Source organism: Cucurbita pepo, chromosome 16 (genome assembly GCF_057944985.1).
Source record: "Cucurbita pepo subsp. pepo isolate OVF chromosome 16, ASM5794498v1, whole genome shotgun sequence".
NCBI lineage: Eukaryota > Viridiplantae > Streptophyta > Magnoliopsida > Cucurbitales > Cucurbitaceae > Cucurbita > Cucurbita pepo.
The window spans coordinates 9,299,702-9,327,655 of record NC_141813.1 but is presented as its reverse complement, the minus strand read 5'-3'; the positions used below and the strand labels follow the sequence as shown (position 1 = coordinate 9,327,655).

At 36.0% G+C, this 27,954-nt stretch overlaps 1 protein-coding gene and 3 pseudogenes across 2 annotated transcripts; 2 read left to right on the top strand and 2 right to left on the bottom strand.

Annotated features, from left to right (window-relative positions):
- Positions 1-655: 655 nt before the first annotated feature.
- On the bottom strand, positions 656-3,750 carry LOC111777775 (benzyl alcohol O-benzoyltransferase-like; annotated as a pseudogene).
- Positions 3,751-16,072: 12,322 nt separating this feature from the next.
- Positions 16,073-17,124, top strand: LOC111777773 (benzyl alcohol O-benzoyltransferase-like). Its single transcript, XM_023657485.2, has 2 exons — positions 16,073-16,523; positions 16,684-17,124. Exons 1-2 carry the CDS (start codon positions 16,074-16,076, stop codon positions 17,122-17,124), a joined length of 891 nt encoding a protein of 296 aa, XP_023513253.2. The 5' UTR covers position 16,073.
- A 2,445-nt stretch (positions 17,125-19,569) lies between these two features.
- Positions 19,570-21,119, top strand: LOC111777829 (benzyl alcohol O-benzoyltransferase-like; annotated as a pseudogene).
- A 1,905-nt stretch (positions 21,120-23,024) lies between these two features.
- Positions 23,025-24,517, bottom strand: LOC111777611 (benzyl alcohol O-benzoyltransferase-like; annotated as a pseudogene). Its single transcript, XR_015412202.1, has 2 exons — positions 24,061-24,517; positions 23,025-23,976 (listed from the first exon to the last, which is right to left on the bottom strand). The product of XR_015412202.1 is annotated as a benzyl alcohol O-benzoyltransferase-like (transcript).
- Positions 24,518-27,954: the final 3,437 nt, after the last annotated feature.

Here is a 27,954-nt window from a genome sequence, read left to right as displayed (position 1 = left end):
TCCTAAAGTTACTATATAAGTTGCTCAAGTTTATTAGCTCACACTTGAGTGGTCCTACTGTGTAACAGCCCAAGTCCCTCTGATACCATTTGTAACAACCCAATTCTACCATAGTACATATGTCATTTTTGGGCTTTCTCTTTCGGGCTTCCACTCAAGGTTTCTAAAACGCGTCTGTTTGGAAGAGGTTTCAACACTCTTATAAAGAATGTTTCGTTCTTCTCTCCAACCGATGTGGAATCTCACATACTGCTTGAAGTGTTGTGCCAACGACTTTAGAGGATAGCCCCAAAGGGATTGCGCTGAGGTTTAGCATGCAGTTGGAGTTGAAGTTATGGTTGATTTCCACTATAATTAAGTTCAATCCAAAGGTTAGTATGATTTAATTATCTCTTGTGCACATGTAGAAATGATATTTCAAAATGGTAGGTTACGTTTTACATGCATTGAAAGGTAGAGGCTACCCATAATAAACTTTTGACAATTATTTTTACGTGTGCATGAGTTAATTAATTGCACTATAAGGGTCAATAGAATTTTGTTTGCAATTAGTTGGTCTAAGATTTTTGAGAACTTAGACACAAGCTTAATTCGAAATTAAACTAGTTTACGCTCTTAGTTCGTCCAAAGAAATATCTTCCATTAGCTTTGGGTTCTATGGACCATCGGTTCCACATTCAACTTCATCAACCACTTGTTCCACCAAAATGGCACGAAATTCAGCCATAAATCTTTCCATGGCATGAGCACGTAAGCACATGGGTACCATAATTCCCTTTTCTCCTTTTTTTTATTCATGAAAGGTATACAAAAGCTTATCCTACCAAGGAAATTCCCAACCCTCCAGTTGTAAGTCCACCAAAAATGGCCTTTCCCATCGGAAGTCGATCTCATCAAACCCAACTCTTGTTAGGTCTGATACCATGTACGACCCAGTTGCAATGAAATGGGATCGTCCTTTGATCACTATAAAATCTACCACAGACCTTACGTATTCCTTCGTCATCTTAGCCTTAGCCTTCCTAATCAATTCTACAGCATATCCTAGTGGTTCCTACAAAGCATTGCGGCGGTGGTGAGTTGGGCAGGAAAAACAAAAGCATTACTATAATACCCTAATGACAAAGAGTTGATCTTGGAGCGTAGATTCATGATGCAAAGAAAGCGCACTTCCTCTTCTAGACTAAGTTGAAGGGCTATGATATGAAGGCGCCAAACATAGGCTGTGATGAGCTCGAAGGATGAAAAATGGCGAAGGTGGATGGGTGAAGTTTGACGAAGGGTGGTGATTTGGAGGGGACTAAAGAAGATGAAGCGATGGGCCATGTTGTCTATTGGAATGAGAGCGCCCTTGCTGATAGCAACTTGGTCATATTCACGATGGCTACAAGTGATTTTGGGAGGGTCCCTTGCAAATAAGAGAGCCCTTTTCCATAGTGGAAAAATAGATGGAGCAAAAGCTCCACGAGCTATCTCCGCTATAGCCTTCATGAATTGGACAAGGCCGAAACCATCTGTTATTGTATGATTAAAACGGATAGCAAAAATGAAACCATCACACTTGAGTCGCGTCACCTACAAGACCAATATAGAAACAAAAAGTCAACTCGATTATTAAGTATAGATGTATAAATTTGAATCTCAATTGTATAAACTGGTAAGAAAAAACAACCTTAAATTAAAAAAAAATATATCAAAGAAAAATGCTATACGTACCTGAATGAGCAATAATGGAGAATTAACGATCGCATCAGAGTTTGGAACATTGTATATAACATTTTCCAACCATAAAGATGAAAATAGAAATCGAAGAACTTCGGCAAATTGTTCCAAGGTCACATCAGTATCTGCTTCAATGAACAAAATCCCTTCACCCGTACATTCTACAAATAGCTTTTTTCCCGACCCTTCTCTTAGTCTCCCTACCAGAGGATAGTAAAACACTAACGTCTTTACAATTGTTTCCTTTATTATCTTTACTGGGTCTCTTCCATCTAAACTTGGATTATGTTCATAGAAATTTACTATTGGAATTTGAAATCTTAAACTTTCTTGATTCAGAAAGCTGCTTAAACTCATGGGGCGTAGAGTTTGCTGAAACAATCAATTCTGATTCACATCATCGTACTTTGAAAGCAGGTTCCAGTGATTGAGCTGAATATCCTGCTGCTTTACCTTGTGTTTGAGGGAATAAAGAGGTGGAGAGTCAATTCCTTGCAGCAGCGACTGAACCAAAGCAGCAGCTAATTCTCCGGCCCTACCCTTCTATTCCCTTCCCGGATTTCAGTCGGTAAAGTAATTTGACGGTCTCTTCTCTTTGCACTGACGACCGAATTGGATTTCACTCCTCCTTCTTTATTCAAACTCAACGTAAAACATATATATTCTTTTCCTTCAAAGTCATTCGTCGTACTTTGAAGGTAAAGTCCATAGTTGACTTCGTTGCCATTAGAGAGACTGTGAGTGAGGGGATAAAAATTGATATTTGAAGAGAGAGGTATGGCGAGAATATATTTGTGAGTGTTTGGATGAAAAATGCAGTATTTAAAAAGGCATGGAAGAAGCTATATGTGGAAAGGACAAAACCAATAGGCAAGTTATAGGGCAAGTGACAATAAGTGATCACAAATTTGAATAATAATAATAAAAAAAAAGTAATCCTTAGTGGTCGGCTATAAAAATCAAGTTTGGCTTGGCTCATCTCATAGAAATCAGTGGCACGGAGCCCGAGAAAAGTTTTGTATTTTAGCTTCATTTTCTTTCGAGTTCGATGTTAAGAATGCATTAGAGGAGATAGAAGGTAGAGACTTTAGTGATACCATTCATACTGTTACTAGACCTATTAAACTTTTTGATTCTTCCTTGATGTGGAAGTTGACAAGGTTCTTGGGGGTGTTTAAGCGGTTTAGTCCTCATCTTACATTTTGAAGGACGGTCGAGATTAATTCCTTGGGGCTATTCCAACTTTTGAGAGCACTTAGATCTAGACTTTTGATTGCTACTCACGAACCTAGGGTGCTCGATCTATTCACTTGGTTCTTTCATCAAAGACAGATCTAAAGATGCTATAAAAAAAAACTTGAAATCCTTAAACTTTTCAGCCTAAATGTCCTCAACCTTTTGAACTGTAAAACCATCTTGAGAGGGGGTCGATAGACCATAAAAATAGATTTAGTAACTGACTGACATGCATGGTCGGTCCCCTAAACGTTTACTCCATTGTTAACCTTCCACAACAGTGTCCAAAAAGAGACATCATATTGTCCTATGAGTTATGATAAGAGCGCACCTCAATCCACGATATTAGTTGTTCACTATCCAGACAAAGGAAACTTACTAAATATGAGATTATGAAATTGAATTCACTCAAAACTAAGATAAATCATCGAGTTGATCTGCGCGGTGCAAAAAATTGGTGAATTACCTCTAGACCTATAATGGGTTTGTGAGATGTAAAACAATCACTCGAAACTTTGATGCCTCCGCAACAATTTAGATAACGGTAGGATTAGGCTCCAACTTCCTAAAGTCTAGAAAAAATTTCGTAGTAGTTTACTAAAATCGAATGCAATAAAAGGTTACAAGGCTTGCTAAGTATTTTTATATTTATCTCATTTTATACTTCTCTTTCAAGTGTTTATTTACTGCCGGTCTAGGGAAGAATTCTAGAGCTGCACAGTGATAGTGATGAAGAGGGTTGTCCAAAATCTGTGTACCTCTTTCACATTTTTGATTGATGGAACTAGACATTGTTTAGAGTAGTTGAATTTGAAACAAAACAACATAAAATTTTGAGGATTTGGTGTCGGTTTCACTCAATCACCTATTTATGAATGAACTGATCTTGATCTTTATTCTGTTCCTATTCAATCATTTTTCTTCCTTTTCGTCTAGGGACGAATTAGCTATTTAACTTTTTCACTAACGAAAGCATAAGAAATTAATTAGAGTTGATGTCTCTCTCTATTTTTTTGGGAGTGAAACAGCTAGATCGAATAGGGAGAGGAGTTAAGAATCGTAACTAAAAGATAAGATGAAAGCAAATAAAAATACAAAAACATGAAAGAATTTTGCGTGAATTATAAACAAATAACACTACCCTTCAAATCCAAAATCCAAATGAAAACCATGCAAAATAGGTATTGTTCAAGTTAGTTACCAACGAGGAACAAGAGTGGGATAGAAATTAATACAAATGTCTACCTACAAAAATACAAACTAATTGATGCTTTAGGTCAAGTGTTCCTCTCCTAGAGTTATTACCATCATCATAGCGTAATCATTTCTATGCAAAAATTAGCATTTAAACTTATTCATAAAACATAATCTTCATCTTAAAACACTGCTATAGACTTACGTGTTTGAAAATATCTTTAAAATGTCACAATGAAAGACTAAATACAAATAAATAAACATTTAAATTTAAAACATTTTAACCTAGTCTTAGTCTAAGAACATAAATGCATTTACCCTATGCATGTGCCATGGTTTCGAGTTGTGATGTCGTCGTCAGCTGGGTGTCTTGCCTTTACCTAAAATAAAAGTAGCATGCGGGTTGAGTATTTTAAGAAATACTTCAGCAAATGATCCCACTATTTAGGTTAAATGCAAACACATACAATTTCATGAATGGTACCTATCATAACAGTCTATTTTGGTACGACGTCTATCCTAATGGGCAATTTGAATGTGTACTAAATTTTTCTACACACGGTCCACACATACGAGTATGGACCCATCAGTTGGTTTGCACATCTCTTGGAACCCTTTTTGGTCGGGCGAGCATTCTTTGGTACCTGTTGATAAACATAATGATCATTCTCCTACCTCGTAGCGTATGCGTCCGTACTATCGTGAAGGAGAAGCGGTATCACCCGATGCATGAGGCTCCAACATTTTTCCATTTTCATTATCATTTAACACAACTCCACTAGCATATTCTTTCATATCATATCATTTTGTCATATCACTTCTCATATCGTTTATCATATCATTTATCACATCTTTCATGGATATATGCCAGAGTTGTATTTCATGCTAGCTCGTCGTTTTGCATGTCAATCATATCATATCATTCGTGTTACACATGCCATATCATAATGTTTTCATGTTTCCAGAGGTAACATTAACATCATGCACATATCATATCATATATCATAACAGTCACATAGTATATCTCGAGTGTACCTTAGACATATCATGTCTTAACATATCATATCACAAGAATATCAATTCGTTAAATATATCATACCATAATATTATCACATCATTCTCATATCATAACATATATATAAATGTTAAATATATCATACCATAACAGTATCATATCATTCTCATATCATAACATATATATAAATGTATATATATACACATCATTCTCATGATTATATTGTTCCATATGCATCTTATATGTATCATAATCGTATCGTTTCATAAGCATATCTTTGTCATATCGTCTCCCAAACGTATCCTAGCCATATCGTTTCATGAACGTATTCTACTCATATCGTTTCATGAACGTATCCTAGTCATATCGTTACATGAACGTATTCTAACCACATCATTTTATCAACCTATCATAATAATATTGTTTTCTATACATAACCTAACCATATCATTTCATGAACATATCTTAGTCATATCGTACATTACGCTTATTGCATCCTTCTCGTATCCTATCTCAAAACATATCATCAAACACATCATACCATAACATATACATATCATATCATAGTCACATCGTTTGATAAATAATTCACACATATCAAATATATGACACGTGCAAAACCACAAGGCAAGTATCAACACACAACATCAAATTCTAACCATGCCGATAGTAAGACCACTTACTTGGTTGGCTTTATTTACGTTCCCCCTAGTACGTTTGGATTCCGTTTCTTCAAAGTTGCTCCTCGTATAGTCAAGAGTTGTTTTCTATTTGAACGTCCATCTTATTTACATTAAAACTCACATTTCTACCCTATTAATAATTATGTAACGACCCTAAATTTTCTACTTAACCTAAGGTCGTCACTGTATTCATATTATGAACACTTATTGTGGAAATATTTCATTTAAAACATTATAATAAAATGTGATTTTCGTCTTGCATGTCTCATCTAAAACCTTTAAAAAAACTAATATAAATTAAAATAAGAAGAAAAATAACTTAAGGTAAAGCTACGAAATTGAAATGTAATTAACCTATACTAACATATAGTCTACTAATTCAAAATACGAAACTACTTTAAGTATGTGCTATTGTCTCCTAGTTGTGATGTCATCGTCAGCCGTATAGGGGTGCCTTACCTTTACTTGAAAAATAGAGTAGCACATAACTTGATTATTATAAGAAATACTCAGTATGCGACCCCCTATCCGGATTCAATGCAAGCACATACAATTTCATGAATGAGATCTATCATAATAGTCTATTTTCCTATGGTGACTATCCTAAACGGGTAATTTGGATGTGTACTTAATTTTTCTACATACGGTCCACACATGTGATATGGACCCACTAGTCGGTTTGCACAGCTTCTGGGCCCTTTTCTCATTGGGCGGGCATTCTCGGGTAGCTGTTGATTCCAGACACCCATTAAGAATAGCGACCATCACGGCAACATTATGATAAACATAATGATCGTTCCTCTATCTCGTAGCGTACACGTCCATACTATCGTGAAGGAGAAGGGGTATCCCCCATGTATGAGTACACAATAATGCATGAGGTCCTAACATTTTCCATTTACATTATCATTTAATATAACCCCACTAGTGTATTCCTTCCCATCATATCATTTATCATATCTTTCATGTGTATGTCAGGGTTGTATTTCATGCTAGCTTGTCGTTTTGCATGTCAATCATATCATATCATTCATGTCACACATATATCATATCATAACGTGTTCATGCTTTTAGACATAACAATCCACATCATGCACATATCATATCATATCATGTCATATATCATAATAGTCACATAACATACCCCGAGCATGTTCTCAAATATCATATCTTAAAATATCATAAACATATTAATTCATCAAATACAACATAACATATCAACCATACTATGAAGATAGTAGGTTGTGACCTCAACACGTATACTGACAAAGTGATGACACTCAAGTTGCACCCATACTACGTGAGGGCCGAGACAAGTAAGTGTCATGATACAATAGAGAAGGACAGTGCATCATCCAACTCACAAAGAGGAATGTACATTAAAGGCAAGCTGAGGCACAAGCAAGGTTGGAGGAAACGATAGTGACATGTCTGTCAAAGATAAGCTTGAAGAAGGTTGGGTAGAGCCTAGAGAAATAATCTCAAATGTCGATGTTTTGATATGAGATTTAGCATGCAGCTCTGGAGTTAAATTTTTTTATATGAAAGATAAAGCTTATCAAATTTGGTGTTAATCAAACACTTGACAGACGCTCCATGGGGTCATATGACCGCTCACCAAAATCACATTTACTCTAGAGAGATACGAAATGCCTCAAATTTACTATAGGGGAGGCATGATGTTAGCTCTCTTCCACCTCTAGCCCTATGGACTAAGCGAGCTAACTTATGGGCACATACGTGTGTCACATTGTGGGCGAACATTGCGAGACGAGTGTCTCGGACGACACAGGTGATCCGACATTTCGTCCTAGCCCATGTGTCAGAGATTGGTATATGCACCCACTATTGGGCATAGATTCTATAAACGACATAACAAGGACCCAGATGGATGGATGTTCGAGATGTTCCGTTGATATGTATAACACATAGGTTGGTTCTCGATAAAATAAGTCAAGATGATCGAGTTGTCCCGAGACGTGGAGTGGCCTCAAATGCATGGGTCATGTTCTTGAGAACCAAGATGTTGATGAGATGTGACATTGCTTATGAGAGACCTTAGCCTAGAGTAGAGGCAAGGTGGAGCCAAATGACATAACCTAGAGTTGAGGCGAGTTGGCTAGAGTCACAGAAGATTGAACTTGCATGCACAAACGGCGTGTGTGGCTAAACAAGCTTGAATTTAACATGAGTTGCGTTTGGTTGGCGAAGGAGATCATAACCTAAGGTTCGATGAAATCACAAAAACATGCGAAAAAGTTGAACAGTGCTTGAGTTTCTCTTAAGACTTGTCAAGAACCTGTCAAGACTATGACACTGCACGGTTGAAAATGTACGATCGTGTCACAAGGGAGCTATACAGTCAGAGAGGGAGTTGTCCCGTCAGAGTCTCTTTGTATTTTGGGGTCTTAGCATTTATTTCCAGAACTCATTTTTGGTTTGTAGATAACTTTAATAGCATTGATATTTTATTAGATTTTGAATTGTCTTTTAACTCATGTACTGTGTGTTTTTAAAATTATTTTTTTTACTATTTTTATTTTTATTTTTATTTTATTTGCTTTAGTTTTTTTTTTTTTCTTTTTCTTCATGGCTCGAATTCGAGTCATAACATGCTTGATTTTATGTTTTACAAAATTTTATCATACTTTTGTTAGGATCGCACAACAACGTATACGCTCGATCTAGATGAACACAAAGAAGAAGATAGAGAAAAGTGCAAGGAGAACTCGGCTACAAGAATTTTTTTTTTTTTTTTTTTTTTTTTTTTTTTTTTATGACTTCACGTATGTGCAGTAAGAGAGAATTACAGAGAATAGAAAGTACATTTTCAAAGCTCTACCGGACCGGATATATATATAGTTCAGTTTACTATATATAGCTTTACCAGATTTAACCATCTACTATATATAGCTATTTACTATATATAGTTTTACCCGATTTAACCATCTACTATATATAGCTATTTACCATATATAGCTTTACCGGATATAGCTTTACCAAATATAGCTTTATCGGATATAACCGTTGACCAAGAGTCAACCAAGAATTTCATTCTCAAACGACCATGAGCATCTTCATGGTGTTCATGGCACCATATCAATTGAGGCTTTGCACAACCTCAATATTCCAACATCAACACATTTTGTCAACATGTTTGCTTGATTCTTCGCACCCTCTATCTTCTCCAAACACATCACCATCTTTCACTAACCTGCAAGTGAAATGGTATCGTCTTCTGTGTTTTCTCTTCAAATGATAGACCGGGTTCCTTCGCCAACTGTATGACACTCTGACTATCTCTGTAAAGAATATCTTCGTGCTACTTCTTGCCCATTCTTCCAGATAGTCAATCATCCATATCGTCTTCTTTCCAGCTTCAACTATTGCCACGTACTCAGCCTCAGTACAACGCATTTTTGAAGCCTAGGCTTGCTCTTACTTTGTTGTATCCTCCAACTGTAGGGCCTCATCAAAGGGCTCTGGTTCCCTTTCATCAGCAACAGATAGTGTAATGAAGGTACATACATATCTAGTACTCTGATAGTATAGGATGATCTTCTCAACACCAGTTCAGGTGTCACTTGCTCCACTGCTGATTCCTCTGCAACAACCTCAGGAGTTTGTTGAGTATCTGCTACAAGATCACTTGGTGATTTTCTCCGTAACTCAACCTCAACTCCCACTTGCTTTGTTGTCTTGGAACCTTGCTCCACATCTGGCTCCTCAGCAGTAGTCTCAGGAGTTTCTTGAGTATCTGCTACAACATCACTAGGTGAGTTTCCCTGCAACTCAAGCTCAACTCCCACTTGCTTCGTGGTCTTGGAACCTTGCTCCACACCGGTTCCTCAGCAGTAGTCTCAGGAGTTTCATGAGTATCTACTACAACATCACTAAGTGAGTTTTCCTGCAACTCAAGTTCAACTCCCACTTGCTTCGTCAAACCTTGTTCCACATATGGTTCCATTTCCAACCGCACTTTCTTCAATTCTCTAGCGGTCCTTGTGAAGCTAACTCGTTTATGCTTGCTCATAACATAGTTCTCACAACGACCCACATCAACAGATTTCAGACCTTCTAAAACTCCTTTCGCAGCCAGCCTCTTCATTCCTTTCGCAGCCATAGGTTCAAGTCTATTGTGCCGTAGACTTGAATTTGAAGCACTCTCAGCAACAGCAGCTATGTTCATACACCCTGCAGTGGTGTATAGGGTTCCAGATTTTGAGCCATGTGCTACCACCATAGCACCCTTCATAATCTTCCACGAACCCTTCCCTAACTTTGTTGCATAACCTGTGCTGTCCAACTAACTAATAGAGATCAGATTTCTTGAGATCAGATCGCACAACAACGCACACGCTCAATCTAGATGAACACAAAGAACAGGATAGAGAAAAGTGCAAGGAGAACTCGGCTAAAAGGATTTTTTTTTTTTTTGATGACTTCACGTATGTACAGTAAGAGAGAATTACAGAGAATAGAAAGTAAATTTTCAAAGTTCTACCAGACGGGATATATATAGTAAGTAAATTTTCAAAGCTCTACCGACGGGATATATATATAGTTTAGTTTACTATATATAGCTTTACCAGATTTAACCATCTACTTTATATAGCTATTTACTATATATAGCTTTACCCGATTTAACCATCTACTATATATAGCTATTTACCATATATAGCTTTACTAGATATAGCTTTACCAAATATAGCTTTACCGGATATAAACGTTGACCAAGCTATAAAGAATCCGCAGCTCCATGACCTAACAACTTTTACTTTTATTTTATTATCTTTCATCTTGTCCTTTTGTTCTTCATGGTCTGAGATTCAAAAATAGGCGTTGATGTAAGTGTGATGGATTTACACGTATCAAAATAGGCGTTGATAATGTTATGTCTGAGTTGAAAAGCAGAACATTGATGATAAGCATGCCAAAAGAAAACACTCACTAATTTTGCAAATGATGTTCGTAAGATTGGAGAATTGATGGTGAGGGCAATGGAGAAAGTTGGAAGGGTTGTGTGATTACTGTTTCTGATGGGAATAATCTGGAAAATAAATTGGAAGTGGTGTAAGGAACGAAGAAAGTAACGTAATACCGTTTATGTCAACAAAATAAATGGTTCTATTATTGGCTTGATTGGATGAATTGTATTATGGATGATGACGTGTGCTCTGTGTCACAATCGCACTCTTACCGTAGTAGGACGATAATTGGGCGACACTTGTTCTAACCCAGCAAGCAAATCAGTTGTAAAAAATTCAAACTTCACAGATAACGTAGGCATATGCTCGAGCCTCGAGTCACGGTTAAGAGAAATATTTTGAAAAATATGAGCGAGCAAATACGTTGAAAATAGTTTGAAAGAAAGCAATGTTATAAACTAAAAGTGATTATGCAACAACAACGGCTTTGGTAGCATATAACCTGGCTAGGAGGGAGAGACAACTAGTCATGCCTCCTATAGTACATTTTGGAGCAATTTAGCCATGGCTGGTGAATGATTATACACCCCCATATTGACACAACATGAAATAGTAAATATCTATCTAAGATGAAAGCATGTAAAAGGGGTTTGGAACGGGCATGCGACCATAGACATTATTCCTTGGACAAGCATAACCGTGACTCCCTATGGCCCCTGCATGTAACGACCCTAAATTTTCACATACTCAGAGTCGCTACTAGCGTTTCATGCTCATCTCTAATGCGGAAATATAACTCTTACATGAACATCATTTATAACTTAAACTTCGAAAAATGCTTAAAACAACTTCTTCTCTGAAAAACATAGCCATGGTCTTACGTGTTTAACTACGAAATGCTGACATTAGAGAAAAAAAAAAAAACAAAATAATTTAAAACAATGAAATACAAAACAACCTATTCTAACTTAACTAGGAATTTAAATATGAGTCCACCCTATGCACGTGCCACAATCTCTACTCACGATGTCGCCGCCCTCCGTACAAGTACACCTTGCCTTTACTTGAAAAATGATGTGGCACACGGTCAATACTCAGTAACTGGCCCCACTATAGGGGGCATACAAATGCAAACACATGCAATCATGATTTAGGGACCTATCTCTAAACATCATAAGGGTGGCCTCCAGTCTCGGTCAAATTGGATGTGTAGTACTTCCCTACACAGGACTCACACGTGCGAGTGTGAATCCCTAGGGCACTCGCACACCCCCTGGACCCTCTGGTCAAGCTAATTTGTAGCGACATCCGGAGTTCAGCGGAACCCCATAGTGTCATGCGCCTCATGAACACCCTCATCTGTGCGCATTTGCACCTGGCGCATTCACGCTCATCATATGGTGCACGTCTGCACTCATCATCTCTAGGGGAAATAGCCATATGCTTATGTGCATGAGGTCCCTCTAAATCCAATTATACGTCTCTTCTGACACACTTCTCTAATCTCATCTCTTTGTTAACTGTGTAGCACGTGCTCATGGATATTTACATTAATATAATTTTCTTACTCTTAGGGTTGTGTCTTCAACATGGAAAACATCATCACGTTAATAACATCGTCATGCATACATCATACTCATCATAGAAGCCATTAAGTGCATCGCATATAACATGTACGTCATGCATCGAAACATAAATAACGTACATTTAACATACATCACAACATGTCATACTCATACATCATCATGTTTGACCTATCCTATAGTAAGGCCACTTACCTGATTAGGTTATACTGGTGTCACCAATTTATCCTTAATGAAAGTTTGATTTTGTCCTTTGTATCCAAGCCAACCTATATGAATCTATTGTATCAATTTCACGTTCAATTCTCTAACTCTTACAATAGTTCGTAAGCTAGACTTCATGCGAGCATTAAATACTTTGCATGGATAAAGTCTTAGAACGTTATAATATACATCTAAATATATATACATATTATGTATATATTCTATTTATATTAAGATTTCATTTTTTATTTTTTATTTGAAGTGACTACTTCTTGTGTTTCTGATATTCTTTCGGTACTCTGCTCTATCTCTTTCTATGTTTTTTGTCTTTTGATTTTGTATTTTGGCCTTAAGTGTGTTTCCTTTTTCGTTCTTTTCTGTATTCCTCTTTCCTTTTTCTTTTAGATTTCTTTTCTTTTGATTTTGTTAACACATTCAGGCCTCTCTAAACTTTTCTTATTCCTCTTTTCTTTCTTTGTATTTGATTTCTTTTCTTTTGATTTTGTTAAGGCCTCTCTTAATCTTTTCTTTGTATTTTTTCTTCTATTATAAATAATTCTCTTTCCAAATCCTTTATTTATCCGGTTTCTATTTTTTCTTTCCACATCTTTCCTCTCTATTATCTGTATTTTTTTTTTTTCATTTAATCTGTTTTTCTAATCTCCCTCTCTTTCTTATCTATCTCTACATTTAAATTTGGGTGAAAGTATTCTGACCAATTTTAATGGACTCCTTTGGTAGGAGATGCTAATTTCTATTATGGATCTAAATAATTGCAACAGATTAATATTGTTCGATAAGAGCAAGAGGAAAAGGTAGTGTTCCATAAGAGCAAAAGGAAAAGTGACTACTAAGCTTATCAAATGATATCTCTCTTCCATTATTTGCCTAACCATCTCTCCATTCAATGCCTTTCTTCTTCTTATAAAATATTTTATTCCTGCTTCTATTTTGTTTGCAAAATTATTGATAGGAAATGAGATATTTGAGGGAAGGGGAAGAGAGATTAAAGGAGAGCTGGCCAGTTACATTTTTTTTCTTTCTTTCTTTTATTATTTTAATTTTAATATATATATATATATATATATATATATATCAAACCTAAGGGCGTTACACTGCACATGTCATATGTATGCTTGATATGTTAAGTTTTACTATATTATTTGATGTTATGTATTGTCATGTTTATGTCACATTATGCTATGATAAGTTATGATAAAGCTATACTATTTTGTGATCATGCTATGTTGTGTAAAGTTGTTACATAATCGATAATCTATGGTGCATAAATTTTCATAGACCAAGCCATGAAAGCTATGTTATGTATTTCAGAATGTACAGAAATTTCGGTAAGCATAATTCACAGACTTATTATGTTATAAATAAATGTTTGTCTTGCATCATACATTATGTCATGATTATAAGCTGGAGACTTCATACATATTTGTGTGTCGCGTGCATTGAGATACTTGTCTAATATGATGAGTACGGACACAGATGTTACGACTTATAATTTTCAACATTTATGTTTGTCATGATATTATGCGGGTCTTTTCCATCTTTGGTATTCAACAAGAGCCCGTTCGTGAGGTTAGACCCCATGGTTGTGCGAGCTCGCCTGGTGGGTTCATGCTCGCATGTGTGGGCCATAGTAAAGAAGTACATGTCTAACCTTCCCCGGATCAGAAAACTACCTAAGGTCATGCTATGATATGTTAAAAAGGATAGGTCTCATCATGTTGCATGTGTTTGTGTTTCCCGACCTCAATAGTGGAGTTACATATGAAATATTTTTTAAAATACTCAAGTCATGTTCTACTCTTACATTTCAGATAAAGATCCCGATGGTCGCGTCACGTCATGGAATCAGTGTTAGGATAATTGCATTTTGTTTATTTCTTAGTCTTAGGTTAGATTACGACAATATTTTATTTGCCTAGTGTTGTTACAATTATTACGACATTTATTTTCGTTTTATATATTTTTGTGTTGTTTTAAAGATTTTTATTTTCAACCTTTAATCCTATAGTATTGTTTATGAACTATTTTATATGAACCTTTCTGTAAATAATAGAAAATTCAGCTCAGGCAGTGGTAACATTAAACACATTACTTTTAATAGAAAAATGAGTTCATTCCCCAAATTATTTGTGGTTGAATTCAAAAGAAATAAAAATTCATAAATAAGTGTTTCTTACATTCCACCTAAACTTTTAATGGCTAGTTATTAAACCCTCAAATTAGGTATAAAATAATGTAAAAATGGGTAGCTTCCATTAATTTTGTTCTTAAATAATAACTTCAATTAAATAAGTTTTAATTGCTTTCATTTTGTTGATTAACCCTCGCAAGAAAACCCAATTACTTTCCAAAAATCCAAAGATATCATTATTTTGAAGTGAAGGACTTCATCAAAGTAATTGTTTTCTTGGAGGTCCAACAATGGTGGAGGAGAGGAGCTTACACAAACCCTAAACCTCAATGTGCTCTAATATGTGAGACTCTTAAGCTCCCTGTCTTTAATATCCTTGGGAGGGTTAGATAATGGAGAGATTACAACTAAAAAACCAAAAAGTCAATGATGAAAAATAAATCCTAATAATTTTTATAATTGCATAGCTGAGATATTACAAATAAATTCTATTAGTAAAATTTTCCATGTCTATGCAGGCCGAACTCTTTATTTAATTTCATATTGTATTGTTTTAATATTGTATTTTTTGTTTGTATGACTATAAGGCGAAATCATGTCTAGGCCTACAAGATCTAGATCGCCCCAAAATGTACTATAAGGGGTGTGACTAGTTGTCAACTCCTCCTCCTCCTTGATTTTATACGACCGTTCGACAAAATCACGTCTAGGCTTGCCAGAACTAAATCGCCTCAAAATGTACCATAGGAGAATGAGACTAGTTGTCAAATTCTCCTAACCATCCCAGTTATATGTTATTTAAGCCATTGTGTTGTCTTTTGCTTACAGTTACGTAAAGTTGCTTTTAAAATCCTCTCATTCTTACTTTCAAACTTGCTTTCAAAAATCTCTCTATCCTCATTTTCTAAAACATTATTCTCAAACGGGGTCAGATGCTTGAGTATACGTTGCCTGGTTGCAGGTGACGCGAATACAAAATCTCTCTATCCTCATTTTCTAAAACATTATTCTCAAACGGGGTCAGATGCTTGAGTATATGTTGCCTGGTTGCAGGTGACGCGAATACAAATTGACTTGACTCACTAGGTGTTAGGAGTGAGTGCCGCACAATCGCAAAGTTCCCTGCCACGAAAAGTATGAATGCTCCGGTCTGTTATCTATTAAATGGTATTGGTTCTGGATCCTTCTCTCAAGTTCATCAATCATCTCGACCTTTCTTATATGAATAAAAGTGTCTGAGTGGTTTTTCAATATTCATTCACTTTTTAGCTTCATCCCACTCCTTTTAAATACATCTTTCATCCTCACACTCACTCATTCACTATATTTTCACATACCTCTCTATTTCATATATCAATGATGTCAACCATTGACTTTACCTTCAAAGTACGAAAATGTGAACTAGAAGTGATTGTTCCAGCAAATCCTACACCCCATGAATTTAAGCAACTATCAGATATGGATGATCACCAAAACTTAAGATTTCAAATTCCATTACTAAATTTCTATGAACATAATCCAAATTTAGAAGGGAGAGACCCAGTGAAGATAATAAAAGAAGCAATTGCAAGTACGTTGGTGTTTTATTATCCTTTTGCAGGAAGACTAAGAGAAGGGCCGGGTAGAAAGCTATTTGTAGAATGTACCGGTGAAGGAATCTTGTTCATTGAAGCAGATGTAGATGTAACCTTGGAACAATTTGGCGATGCTCTTCAATTTTCATCTTCACTTTCATGGTTTCAAGATGTTATAAACAACGTTCTAAATTCTGATGGTATCGTTAATTCTCCATTATTGTTCATTCAGGTATATATAGCATATTTATTTAAGATTTGAATATAATATTTATTTTATAGTTTTTTCATCAGTCTGAAAAGAGAAAAAAAAATATATTCTTACCATTTATTTCTTAAGGTATGAAGTTCAAATCTACACTTGAGTTTTTATCTCTTTATTGGTCATGCAGGTGACACGACTCAAGTGTGGTGGTTTCATTTTTGCTCTTCGTTATAATCATACGATGGCTGATGGTTTTGGCCTCGTCCAATTCATGAAGGCTATAGCAGAGATAGCTCGTGGAGCCTATGCTCCATCAATTTTTCCGATATGGCAAAGAGCTCTCTTAACCGCAAGGGACCCTCTCAGAATAACTTGTTGCCACCCTGAATACGACCAAGTTCCTATCACCAACAACACCGCCATTCCAATCGTCAACATGGCCCACCGCTTCATATTTTTTAGTCCCCTCAAAATCTCAGCCCTTCGTCAAACCTTACCCGCCCACCTTCGCCATTGTTCATTCTTCGAGCTCATCGCAGCCTATGTTTGGCGCCTCCGAACCATAGTCCTTCAACTTAGCCCAGAGGAGGAAGTGTGCTTTCTTTGCCCCGTAAACTATACATCATGAATGTGGTAAACATCATGAATGTGGTAAACGAAGCAATGAAGTGATACAACACAAGGGGTTTAACATGCAACAAATTGTTGAACAGAGCTACAATCATTTCTGATGTGGAAGATCAGACAAAGCTACAACCACATAGCATACTAAGAATTCTAAGAGATCATAAAACCTACACCAACCTCTCTCTAATACCAGATTGTTGAACACAACTATCTATGGAATACATTCCCACTCTTTATTAACAAAAATCGAGAAGAGATTACAAGACACCTTGTAGAATACTAGTGCTTTCTATTTCTTGGGATGCAGACCTAGATAGGGTGGAGGGGTATTTACAGCAGAGGCTAGATCATTTATTCTTAAAAAATTTCGACCTTTTTCCTAAAATATCTAAATATTTTTTTCTAAAATATTTAGATATCTTTATCCATACGTACATAATCAATATCTAAGTATTATCTCTTAAATACCTAAATCATTTTCCTAAAATAAATAGCTCATATAATTATTGGGTCTTGAACCTATTGGGCTAGTAATAAAATATGGGTACGTATATTTCCAGACAAACCCGTTACACTAAGACCCACAGAAACACGTATAGGTTCAGGGAAAGGGGAAAAGCTACATCTAGTACCGGACCAATGATTTGAGCGATACGTCCCAAGTTGTTTTTTTCAAGTAACAAGTAAATCCTTTGCTTTGGATGTAAAAAGTATCCATATTTTAATTTTTTTGGGGGGCTAAAGCCCCATCGCAAGGTCACAGAAGAGTCCTCCGAATATTCGGGTCTTGGATTAATGATCAATTTGATTTTATTTTAATTGGTTATGTATCATAGAATGTACCTCAATTCTGTAAGCATAATTTTATGTTATAATAACTAAAGGTTTGTCTGGACCCTAGGCATATTTTTGTGTCTTCTGCATTGAGATACTTCGACAATATGATGAGTACGAACGCATACATTACGACATACATTAAGATATTTGACATTTATGTTTGTCATGATGTTATGTTAGTCTTTTCCCTCTTTCGTGTTCAACAAGAGCCTGTTAGCGAGGCTAGACTCCAAGGGTGTACAAGCTCATTTGGTGGGTTCATGCTCGCATGTGTGGGCCATATTTAGAGAAGTGCTACACATCTAACCTTCCCTAGACGGGAAAGCTACCTAAGATCATGCTATAATATGTTAAAAGAATAGGTTCCACCTTGTTGCATGTGTTTGCGTTTCCCGACTACAATTGTGGGGCTACTTACTTAGCATTTCTTAAAATACTCAAGTCATATGCTACTCTTACCTTTTAGATAAAGGTAAGGCATCCCTGTATGGATGGTGGTGTCGTCGCTATGAAGGTCATGGAACCAAGGTTAGGGTAGTTGCATTTTGTTTATTTCTTAGTCTTAAGTTAGATTAGGACAATATTTTGTTTTCCTTGTGTTGTTACAATTGTTACGAAATATATTTTTATTTTATATGTTTTGTATTGTTGTAAAGATTTTTATTTCGAATGTTTAAACTCATGATACCGTCTATGAACTATTTTAAATAAATGTTTCTGCAGACACTTAACAATAATGACATGCATGTAGTGACAACCTTATTTTTTACCGAGGAAATTAACATTGTTCAAAGATAGGAAGCTTAAGAGTGCACATTGAGGTTGAGGTCTAGGGTTGTGTAAGCTCCTCTCCTCCACCACCATTGTTGGACCTCCAAGAAAACAATAACTTTGATGAAGCCCTTCACTTCAAAATAATGCTATCTTTGGATTTTTGTAAAGTAGTTGGTTTTCTTGCAAGGGTTAATCAACAAAAAGAATGTAATTAAAACCTATTCAATTGAAGTTATTATTCAAGAACAAAATTAATGGAAGCGACCCATTTTTACATTATTTTATACCTAATTCGAGGCTTTAATGTTTCGTAATTAAAAGTTTAGATGGAGACACACTCAATTATGAATTTATATAATTTGTGTAACAACAATTAACAACTAAAAAACCTAAAAGTCAATGATGAAAAATAAATCCTACTAATTTCTTGGTAATAAAATTCCACCCGACCAATTTTTATAATTGCATAGGTATGGAGACTTAGTTATTGCAAATAAACCCTACTAATTTCTCAATAAGAAAGCTTTCTAGCATAGTTATGGAGTCTTAGTTATTGCAAATAAATCCTACAACTAAAATTACTAAAATTAATAGAAGTGTTTGAATAAGTGATTTTGAGTTGATTTCAAATAAAATTAAATGAGAAGAGTTATAAAGGTCGTTTTCCAAAGGTATAATTTGATTCGGTTGAGAAAGTTTAATATTTAAATTGATATAATTGATTCACTTTTAAGCTTCATCTATCTTCTTTTAAATACTATAGTTTTCATCCTCACACTCGCTCCTTTATTATATTTTCACATATCTCTCTACTTCAAATATCATTTTATATCCCTTTGTGGCCTTTCTAATGGCAATGACGCAAACCATTGACTTCACCTTCAAAGTACAAAAATGTGAACCAGAAGTGATTGTTCCAGCAAATCCTACACCCCATGAGTTTAAACAACTCTCAGATATGGATGATCAAGAAAGCTTCAAATTTCATGTTCCAGTACTTAATTTCTATGAACATAATCCAAATTTAGAGGAGACAGACCCAGTAAAGATAATAAAAGAAGCAATTGCAAAGACTTTGGTGTTTTACTATCCTTTTGCAGGAAGATTGAGAGAAGGGCCGGGAAGGAAGCTATTTGTAGAATGTACCGGAGAAGGAATCTTGTTCGTTGAAGCAGATGCTGATATGACCCTCCAACAATTTGGCGATGCTCTTCAATTTTCATCTTCACTTTCCATGTTCGAGGATATTATATACAATGTTCCAAACTCTGATAAGATTGTCAATTCTCCATTGTTGCTCGTTCAGGTATATAGATTAAAATTAGATATTTGAAAGTATAAAACTAAAATTCGGGATTAATATATCTTTATGATAAAATAACTAAAGTAATAATTAATTTTACTTTTTGTTTCTTTATTTATCATGTAGGTGACACGACTCAAATGTGGTGGTTTCATTTTTGGTATTCGTTTTAATCATACAATGGCAGATGGTTTCGGCCTTGTCCAATTCATGAAGGCTATAGCGGAGATAGCTCGTGGAGCTTTTGCTCCATCAATATTTCCGGTTTGGCAAAGAGCTTTTTTAAATGCAAGAGATCCTCCAAGAGTCACTTGTCACCATCATGAATACGATCAAGTTGTCACGGAGAGCACTCTCATTCCAATAGACAACATGGCCCACCGCTTCATTTTCTTTAGTCCTCTCCAAATCTCCACCCTTCGTCATACTTTACCCATCCACCTTCGCCACTGTTCCTCCTTCGAGCTCATCGCAGCCTATGTTTGGCGCCTTCGTACCATAGCCCTTCAACTTAGCCCAGAGGAGGAAGTGCGCTTTCTTTGCCCCATGAACCTACGTTCCAAGATCAACTCTTTACCGATAGGATATTACGGTAATGCATTTGTTTTCCCTGCAGAACTCACCACAGCCGCAAAGCTTTGTGGGAACCCACTAGGTTATGCTGTAGAGTTGATTACACTGAAGCTGGATCATTCATTATATCAGACATAAGGAGAATTGGGTTTGAAGAGGTGGACTTTGGATGGGGAAAGGCCATTTTTGGAGGACTTACAACAGGAGGGCTTGGAACAAGCGCTGGAACGATAAGCTATTGTATACCTTTCATGAATAAAAATGGAGAAAAGGGAATTATGGTGCCTCTGTGCTTGCCTGCCATAGCCATGAAAAGATTTATGGCAGAGTTTCATGCCATGTCGAGTGTGGAACAATTGGTTGATGAAGTTGATAGCCATTAGCAAAGGATCATTCCATCTGCTTTGTAATAAAAATAAAATGCATATCACGGAAAATATATATTTGGGCTAAATTATAAATAAAGTTGGACTTCATTTGAAAATTTCCTCCCTAGTTATAATATGCTTGCCAATCATTATATCACAAAATAAAACAATTTTACTTCTTTCAATATATTTCCATTCATTCAATAGATTAATATTGATTCTGAAATTTTTATGAAAAATGAAACTTTTTTTACCTACTTTTCAATGATATCTCTTTGAGCTTGTATGAATTTATTAAAAATTTATTAAAAATTATATAAAAAAAATTCAGTAAAAGTCGACAGAGGGGCAAATGAGTCATTTTGTCTCTCAGCTCATGATGGGGATTTGAGTGACATTGATAGAATACGGGCAAAAGAAAGGAAAAGTGAGAGAGAAAGTTGAGAGAAGTGGAAGAGAGAAGAAATAAGGGGCGTCGTGGAGTTCATTCCGGCCAAGACCGTGATGCAAGGAGTCATTCTTGGAAGGGAGAAGAGGATTTGAGTAATCGAAGTTCCATTTTACGTCAAGGACTAAGAAGATTAGAAAGGTAATCTTTCAACGTTTTTCTTCAAATTCGAGCCGTTTTGTACGACTTGAGGTCTAAGATTTTGATATGTTCTTCTAGGGAGGATTTCTCACAATATTTTGTGAAAGAATTTGGCCAAAAACTTAACCGGAAATTGACTTTCCGAGAGCTCTTCCAAGAACGGAAAGAAAGGATAATGTACCTACTTCCGATGTTCGTAAATCGATCTATAATGAAGTAAAATTGAATAAAAAATAATAGGATGCAGATGGAACTACAATCTACAACTTTGCTTAACGTGATTTGAGTTGAAAATTGAAAGATATAAAAATGAGAAAACGAAAAAAAAAAACTAATCGAAATTCTGCGTTTGCGACTGCCAGGAGGAGAGAGAAAGTTTCTAGCGAGCCACGTGTCGACCACCGGCGAGAGGAAAATTCTTTGAAACAACAAAGGGACACGTGTCGCTCACTTCATGGAGCAACGCAGCTCCAGTTGAGTAGTGACACACGTCCTCTGCAACCCAATTCGACCCGCGTACCAACCCGATCCGACCCACTACCTATCAATCCAATTGGCCTGCAGTCCAACCCGAGTGAATCTAACTGAGACCCGAACTGCCACCCAAACCGGGTTAGATTATGATAAGCACTCACAAGTCAAGAACAGAACCCAAGGGCCTAACTACTTGCAAACTAGAACCAGAACAAAGATAAGGAGTGTGATACTCCAGCATACCAAGGACACGATTAAGAGCCTACAAGTAGGCTATTTACCGAGTATTTGTACTCATTCAAAGTTTTCCATATTTTTCAGGTAAATAAAGAGCTAGTCGAGGTTGGGAGCAGACTCTGGAGTAGGTGCCATAGACAAGACTCACTCATCATCTTCAACCTCTTTTGTTTTTAAATATTTTGTGTATTAACTCCTTATATATGAACTCTATTGTGATATAATCTAAATATATTGTATATTATATTTTAAATTCTTTTTTTTTTTTTCATGAAGTATTTATCCATCTTTTTACACTATTGAGTCAGCCCCAAAGTCGCGTTCGTGAAACAAAAACTCGATAGCTCTCTAATCTCTTAATCTTTTTTCGTACTCTATTAATTGTGTATGACTAAGATATTGATTCCGCTGTGTAAATAAGTGGCTATGGAGAATTATATTTTACCAGGGAGGCAGTAGAGTTTTATGTAGTTAAAGCATGTTGATAGTGGGATTTCGATTTTTTAAGAAGTTGTTATTAGTAATTTACATATTTGTTTAGTTGGTCACTTGAGTGCATAGTTGTTTCTCTTGTTCGGAGGAAGATAGCAAGGATAAATTAACTTTGATGAGTAAAAATAATTTGATAAATTAGCTTCATACAATAGTTTCAATTCATAAATTTATTATTTTTCTAGTGTTCGGTACAAAAGATAACATCATCGAAAATCAGCAAAACTAATAAGATAGCAAATTGTTATTATACATGCGTCGTTTTATTTATTATAGAGAAGATGCAAGGAATGATAGCTTTTCAAGTTCAAGGAGTTCTTATGTTCACCAAGGCATCGAGTTCTGCCACGAACCTTTCCATGGCTGGAGCAGGCAAGCACAGAGGCACCACAATTCCCTTCTCCCCATTTCTATTCTTAAAAGGTACACAAAAGCTTATCAAACCAGGGACTAATCCAACTCCTCCACTCGCAGGTCCGCCATATATGGCCTTCCCCCATCCATAGTCCACCTCCTCAAACCCAGCTTCTGTCAAGTCTGCCACTAGCAATGACCGAACCACACTAAAATGGGGTCGCCCTTTCATAACCATGAGATCCACCATAGACTTCATGTACTCCTCCGTCACCTTTGCCTTAGCTTTCTCAACTAATTCTATACCATAACCTATATGATTTTGGGCAAGCTTATCTACAGTAGTTAAGGCTGCGGGTAAAGCAAATGCGTTGCCATAATACCCTAATGGAAAGAAGTTAAATTTGGTGCGTAAATTCACGAGGCAAAGAAGACGCACTTCCTCATCTTGACTAAGTTGAAGGGCTATGGTACGAAGGCGCCAAATGAATATTGTGAGAATCTCAGATGAAGAGCAATTGTGAAAGTGAGTGGGTAATGTTTCACGAATGATAGATAACTCAGTTGGGCCAAAAAAGAATGAACGTTGAGTCATGTTGTTGAAGGGAATCATGGTGCCTTCAATGACATTGTCATGATCAACTTGATCATATTCAGGATGTTGGCAAGTGACTCTTGGAGGGTCCCTTGCACTTAAGAGATCCTTTGCCATACTGGAAGAATAGATGGAGCAAGAGCCCCACCGGCCATTTCAGCTGTGGCCATCATGAATTGGGCCATACCCAAACCATCTGTCATCACATGATTAAAACGAACGGCACAAATAAACCCACCACAATTGAGCCGTGTCACCTTCGTCGATGATTCAAGTAATTCAATTAGTCTTAGCTTCCAAATAATTTCTCGACAAATTTAGAACAAACCGATAGAGTATACCTGGATGAGCAATAATGGGGAATCAAGAATCCCATCAGAATTTGGAACGTTGTAAAGAAGCTCATCAATGTATGGATACGGGGGTTGAAGAGAATTCTCAAGTTGTTCTAGAGTCACGTCTGCATTTGCTTCAGTGAACAAGATTCCTTCAGCTGTGCATTCGACAAACAACTTCCTACCAAACACTTCTCTAATTCTGCCTGCAAAAGGGTAATAGAACACCAGTGTCCTTGCAACGGCCTCTTTTATCACTTTCACAGGATCTCTCCCTTCCATACTTGGATTATTTCTATAAAATTGTATCATTGGAACTTGAAATCTAAAACTTTCTTGATCATCAACATCAGAAAGTTGTTTCCACTCTTGAGGGGTAGGTTTTGTTGGAACAACTAATTCTGGTTGACATCTTTCTACTTTGAAGACAAGAGCAGTGGCCAATGACATTATGAGTAGAAAGAAATTTTCAAACTAATGATTTAGAGATGAACAATAAACTATTTATATACATGTGATAACATATCTTCCAATATCTTTCTCTTTTTACTTTTCTCTCTCCATTTAAATCAACCATGAATGAACCAAGTTGGGCAACATTGAAATATTGAGTCGTGATATCTATATGCTCAGATAAGATAGTCATTTATGTCGTTTTTGTGAAAAAACCAGAGGATTTGGAGTAGCTTTTTGTTTTACTTTTGTTTATTACTTTTTTTTTTTTTTGTTTGTTTTCTTTATATCATATCTTGATGTCCTACCAAGTAGTGAATCAAATGAGCTGAACATCCAATTTTGATGTTGAGAATACATTCATCATATTATCATATTGTTTTAAGATATTACTTCATATATTTATCATCCAACAGTTACAAGGTGAAAATCGAAACATAACCTATAGATAGGTAATTTGAATTTTTATCTAAAGGCTCAAATTAACGTATACATTTTTAACATTAATTTTTAAGTTGAATTATACAAACGGCCCTTCAAATATAGTGGTGGTCCATGACTAGACCATTATAGTGATTTAATAAAAAAAAAATCATCTATTATCTCTTTCATTAAAAGATAATCAATGTGATTTATCTTCCATTAACTTAAGCTATTTATCTATTGATTTATGTTGGAATTTTTAAAATTATTTTAAGTTAAATTATACAAATGGGCCTCGAAAAATAAAAGGAAAAAAAGTTTTACCATTGGCAAGCGTGCAAGAATTTTCTTGCATTAAGTCTTATCTTTGAATTGATTTATTTTTGAAGAGTTAATCAATGGAAATTAAGTCTATTAAATGTTTTCAAATGGTACTCTTTTAATGGAATGGAGTCGATATTTACCATTATACATAGAGGTTCAAGATTTAATATTTTGCGTTAGAAGTTGGAATATGGTAACAAAACACCATTCATCAAGGGTTGCTTGTGCAATTTTTCCTAATTTTAGAACCAAAAGTGCAAAAAATCATATATGAACAGCTACGTACCCTAAGTATGTGTCATAGTCCCTTAGTTGTGATGCCACTGTCAGTCGTACAAGGGAGCCTTGCCTTTACGTGAAAAAATGAGAGTATCACATGACTTGTATTTTAAGGAATACCTATCGAGGTTAAATATAATCACATACAATTTCATGAGTAGGACCTATCATAATAGTCTATTTTCCTACGGCGGCTATCCTAAACGAGCAATTGGATGTGTACTTAATTTCCCTACACACGGTCCACACGTGCGAGTATAGACCCACCAGTCGGTTTCCACACCTCTTGCGCCCCTTTCTGGTCTGGCGAGCATTCTCTGATAGCTGTTGATGTCGGACACCCGTTAGGGATAGCCACCGTCTTGGCAGTATTATGGTAAACATAATGATTGTTTTCCTACCTCGTAGCGTACGCATCGGTACTATCGTGAGGGAGAATGGGTATCTCCCGATGCATGAAAACACAATAATGCATGAGGTCCCAACATTTTTCCATTTTCATTATCATATACTACAACCTGCTAGCATCTTCCTTCATAACATATCATTATTATCATATTGTTTATCATATCTTCCATGTGTGTATCGGGGTTGTATTTCATACCTATTTGTTATTTAGCATTTCAATAAAATCATATCATACCTATTACATATATGTCATATCATAACATTTCCATGCTTCCAGACATAACAATTCACATTATGCACATATCATATCATATATCATAACAGTAACATATCCTGAGCATGCCTTCAACATATTATATCTTAACATACCATATCACAAAAATATCAATTCATCAATTACAACATAACAATCACGTCTCACAACATATACATATCATTTCATAACAGTTTGCATATACGGGCATATGACGCATGGGAAGCCACAGGCACGTGTCATCATAAAGCACACAATTATAACCAAATAACGGTAGAGCCAATTACTTGGTTGGCCTTAGCCAGCGCTTTCCTTAATTTGAGTACGTTCCCTCCTGTTTTTCGAAATTGCTCCAATTATCGCCCGTTTGTACGTTCCCTCCCTAATTTGAGTAAGTTTTTCTTTTCTGGCAAAGCTTACTACGCTAATTATAGGAGGTCCAAGTACCTCCTAGGGTAACTTTCTTGCTTAAGCTTGCTCTCCCTCAAAGTTCTTCACTCCATTTCCTCAACACTTAGACCCATCCGCTAGTGTTTATCCTACTTCTTATGGCATCCTCACCACCATGGAAATGTTGACTACCTACTAGCACTTACATAAGACCCAGCTTTGATTAGGATTGTTTGGATTTTATTGAGAGGCTTACAGATTGGAAAAATGCTTATAAAAATAAGAGAAATTTTACATTCTACTTTAGGAGATTATATTGAATAAACCTGTCAAGGAAGTGGAGAGTGAAGACGTTTGAAAAATCTGCTCTCAAATAAGATCCAAAAACGGTAAGAATTCGAGAAATGTCTATCTTGAATGTGTTCATCCTTTACCATAGCTAACGGAATTAAATTAAATTAATTTTATTTGATTATTGAATTGAAACTCTTCCATTTTGATAAAGAAACCAAGTAAATTTGAATTTGGTAGAAAAAGATATGAAAATCGAAAAAAAAAAAAATTAGGAAAGTTCACAATGGAGTGAAAATGACGGAAATCTACCCGTTTGAAATTCATATGCACGTGTGTTCATAGGAGATTGAACTTGCCTTGTCGAGCTCAGGAAGGCATATTTCACCTACGTAAGTAGCTACTTAGAATTTTCTCAAGTAATACTTGTAGGGATTGCTAGAACGTGCTAGTATGAAAACAAAATCTTGTTTTAGGTGGTTAGAATATGCATGATTAGGACTTAGAATGTGTAATTTAGGTAAAAATGTTATGTATGATATGGAAAACTACCGAAATGCCCCTAGAATAATAATTTAAGTTGCATGCCTACTTTAATGATTTCTGCTGTGTTTGAAAGAAGGATGAGATGTTGTGATCTGTGCTTTGGGCAATTGATGGATGTTATCTCCCCAGTTAGCATGCTCAAATGTTTAGATTATAATTTTCGTGTTTTAGGTGATTGATAGAAATATCTCCCTAATAAGTATGCATGAATGATTAGAGTATGTTTCGTATGGTTTAGGTGATTGATAGGAATATTTCCCTAACAAAGCATATATGAGTGAACTAAGCTAAGATTAGGGTGTTAGGGCTCGAGAGGTTTACACTTTGACTTAGGTCAGTACATTGCCAATAGGCCGATCACTATAGGATTGTGAGCAACGATCAGAGGTCTAGACCTAAATGTATCCAAAAGCTGGATTAGCCCCAGGAGCTAATCCCGAGCATCCTAGAAATGTGAGAAGATGACTAAACTACCTAGTTGCCCCTAAGAACATAGTGAACTTCCACGGTAACTAAGAATAATTAAGAAAGTT

Coding starts and splice junctions, on each gene's coding strand:
- LOC111777773 (XM_023657485.2), top strand. CDS start 16,074: ATGATGTCAACCATTGACTTTACCTTCAAAGTACGAAAATGTGAACTA. Junction 16,524..16,683: donor CTCCATTATTGTTCATTCAG/GTATATATAGCA, acceptor TTGGTCATGCAG/GTGACACGACTCAAGTGTGG.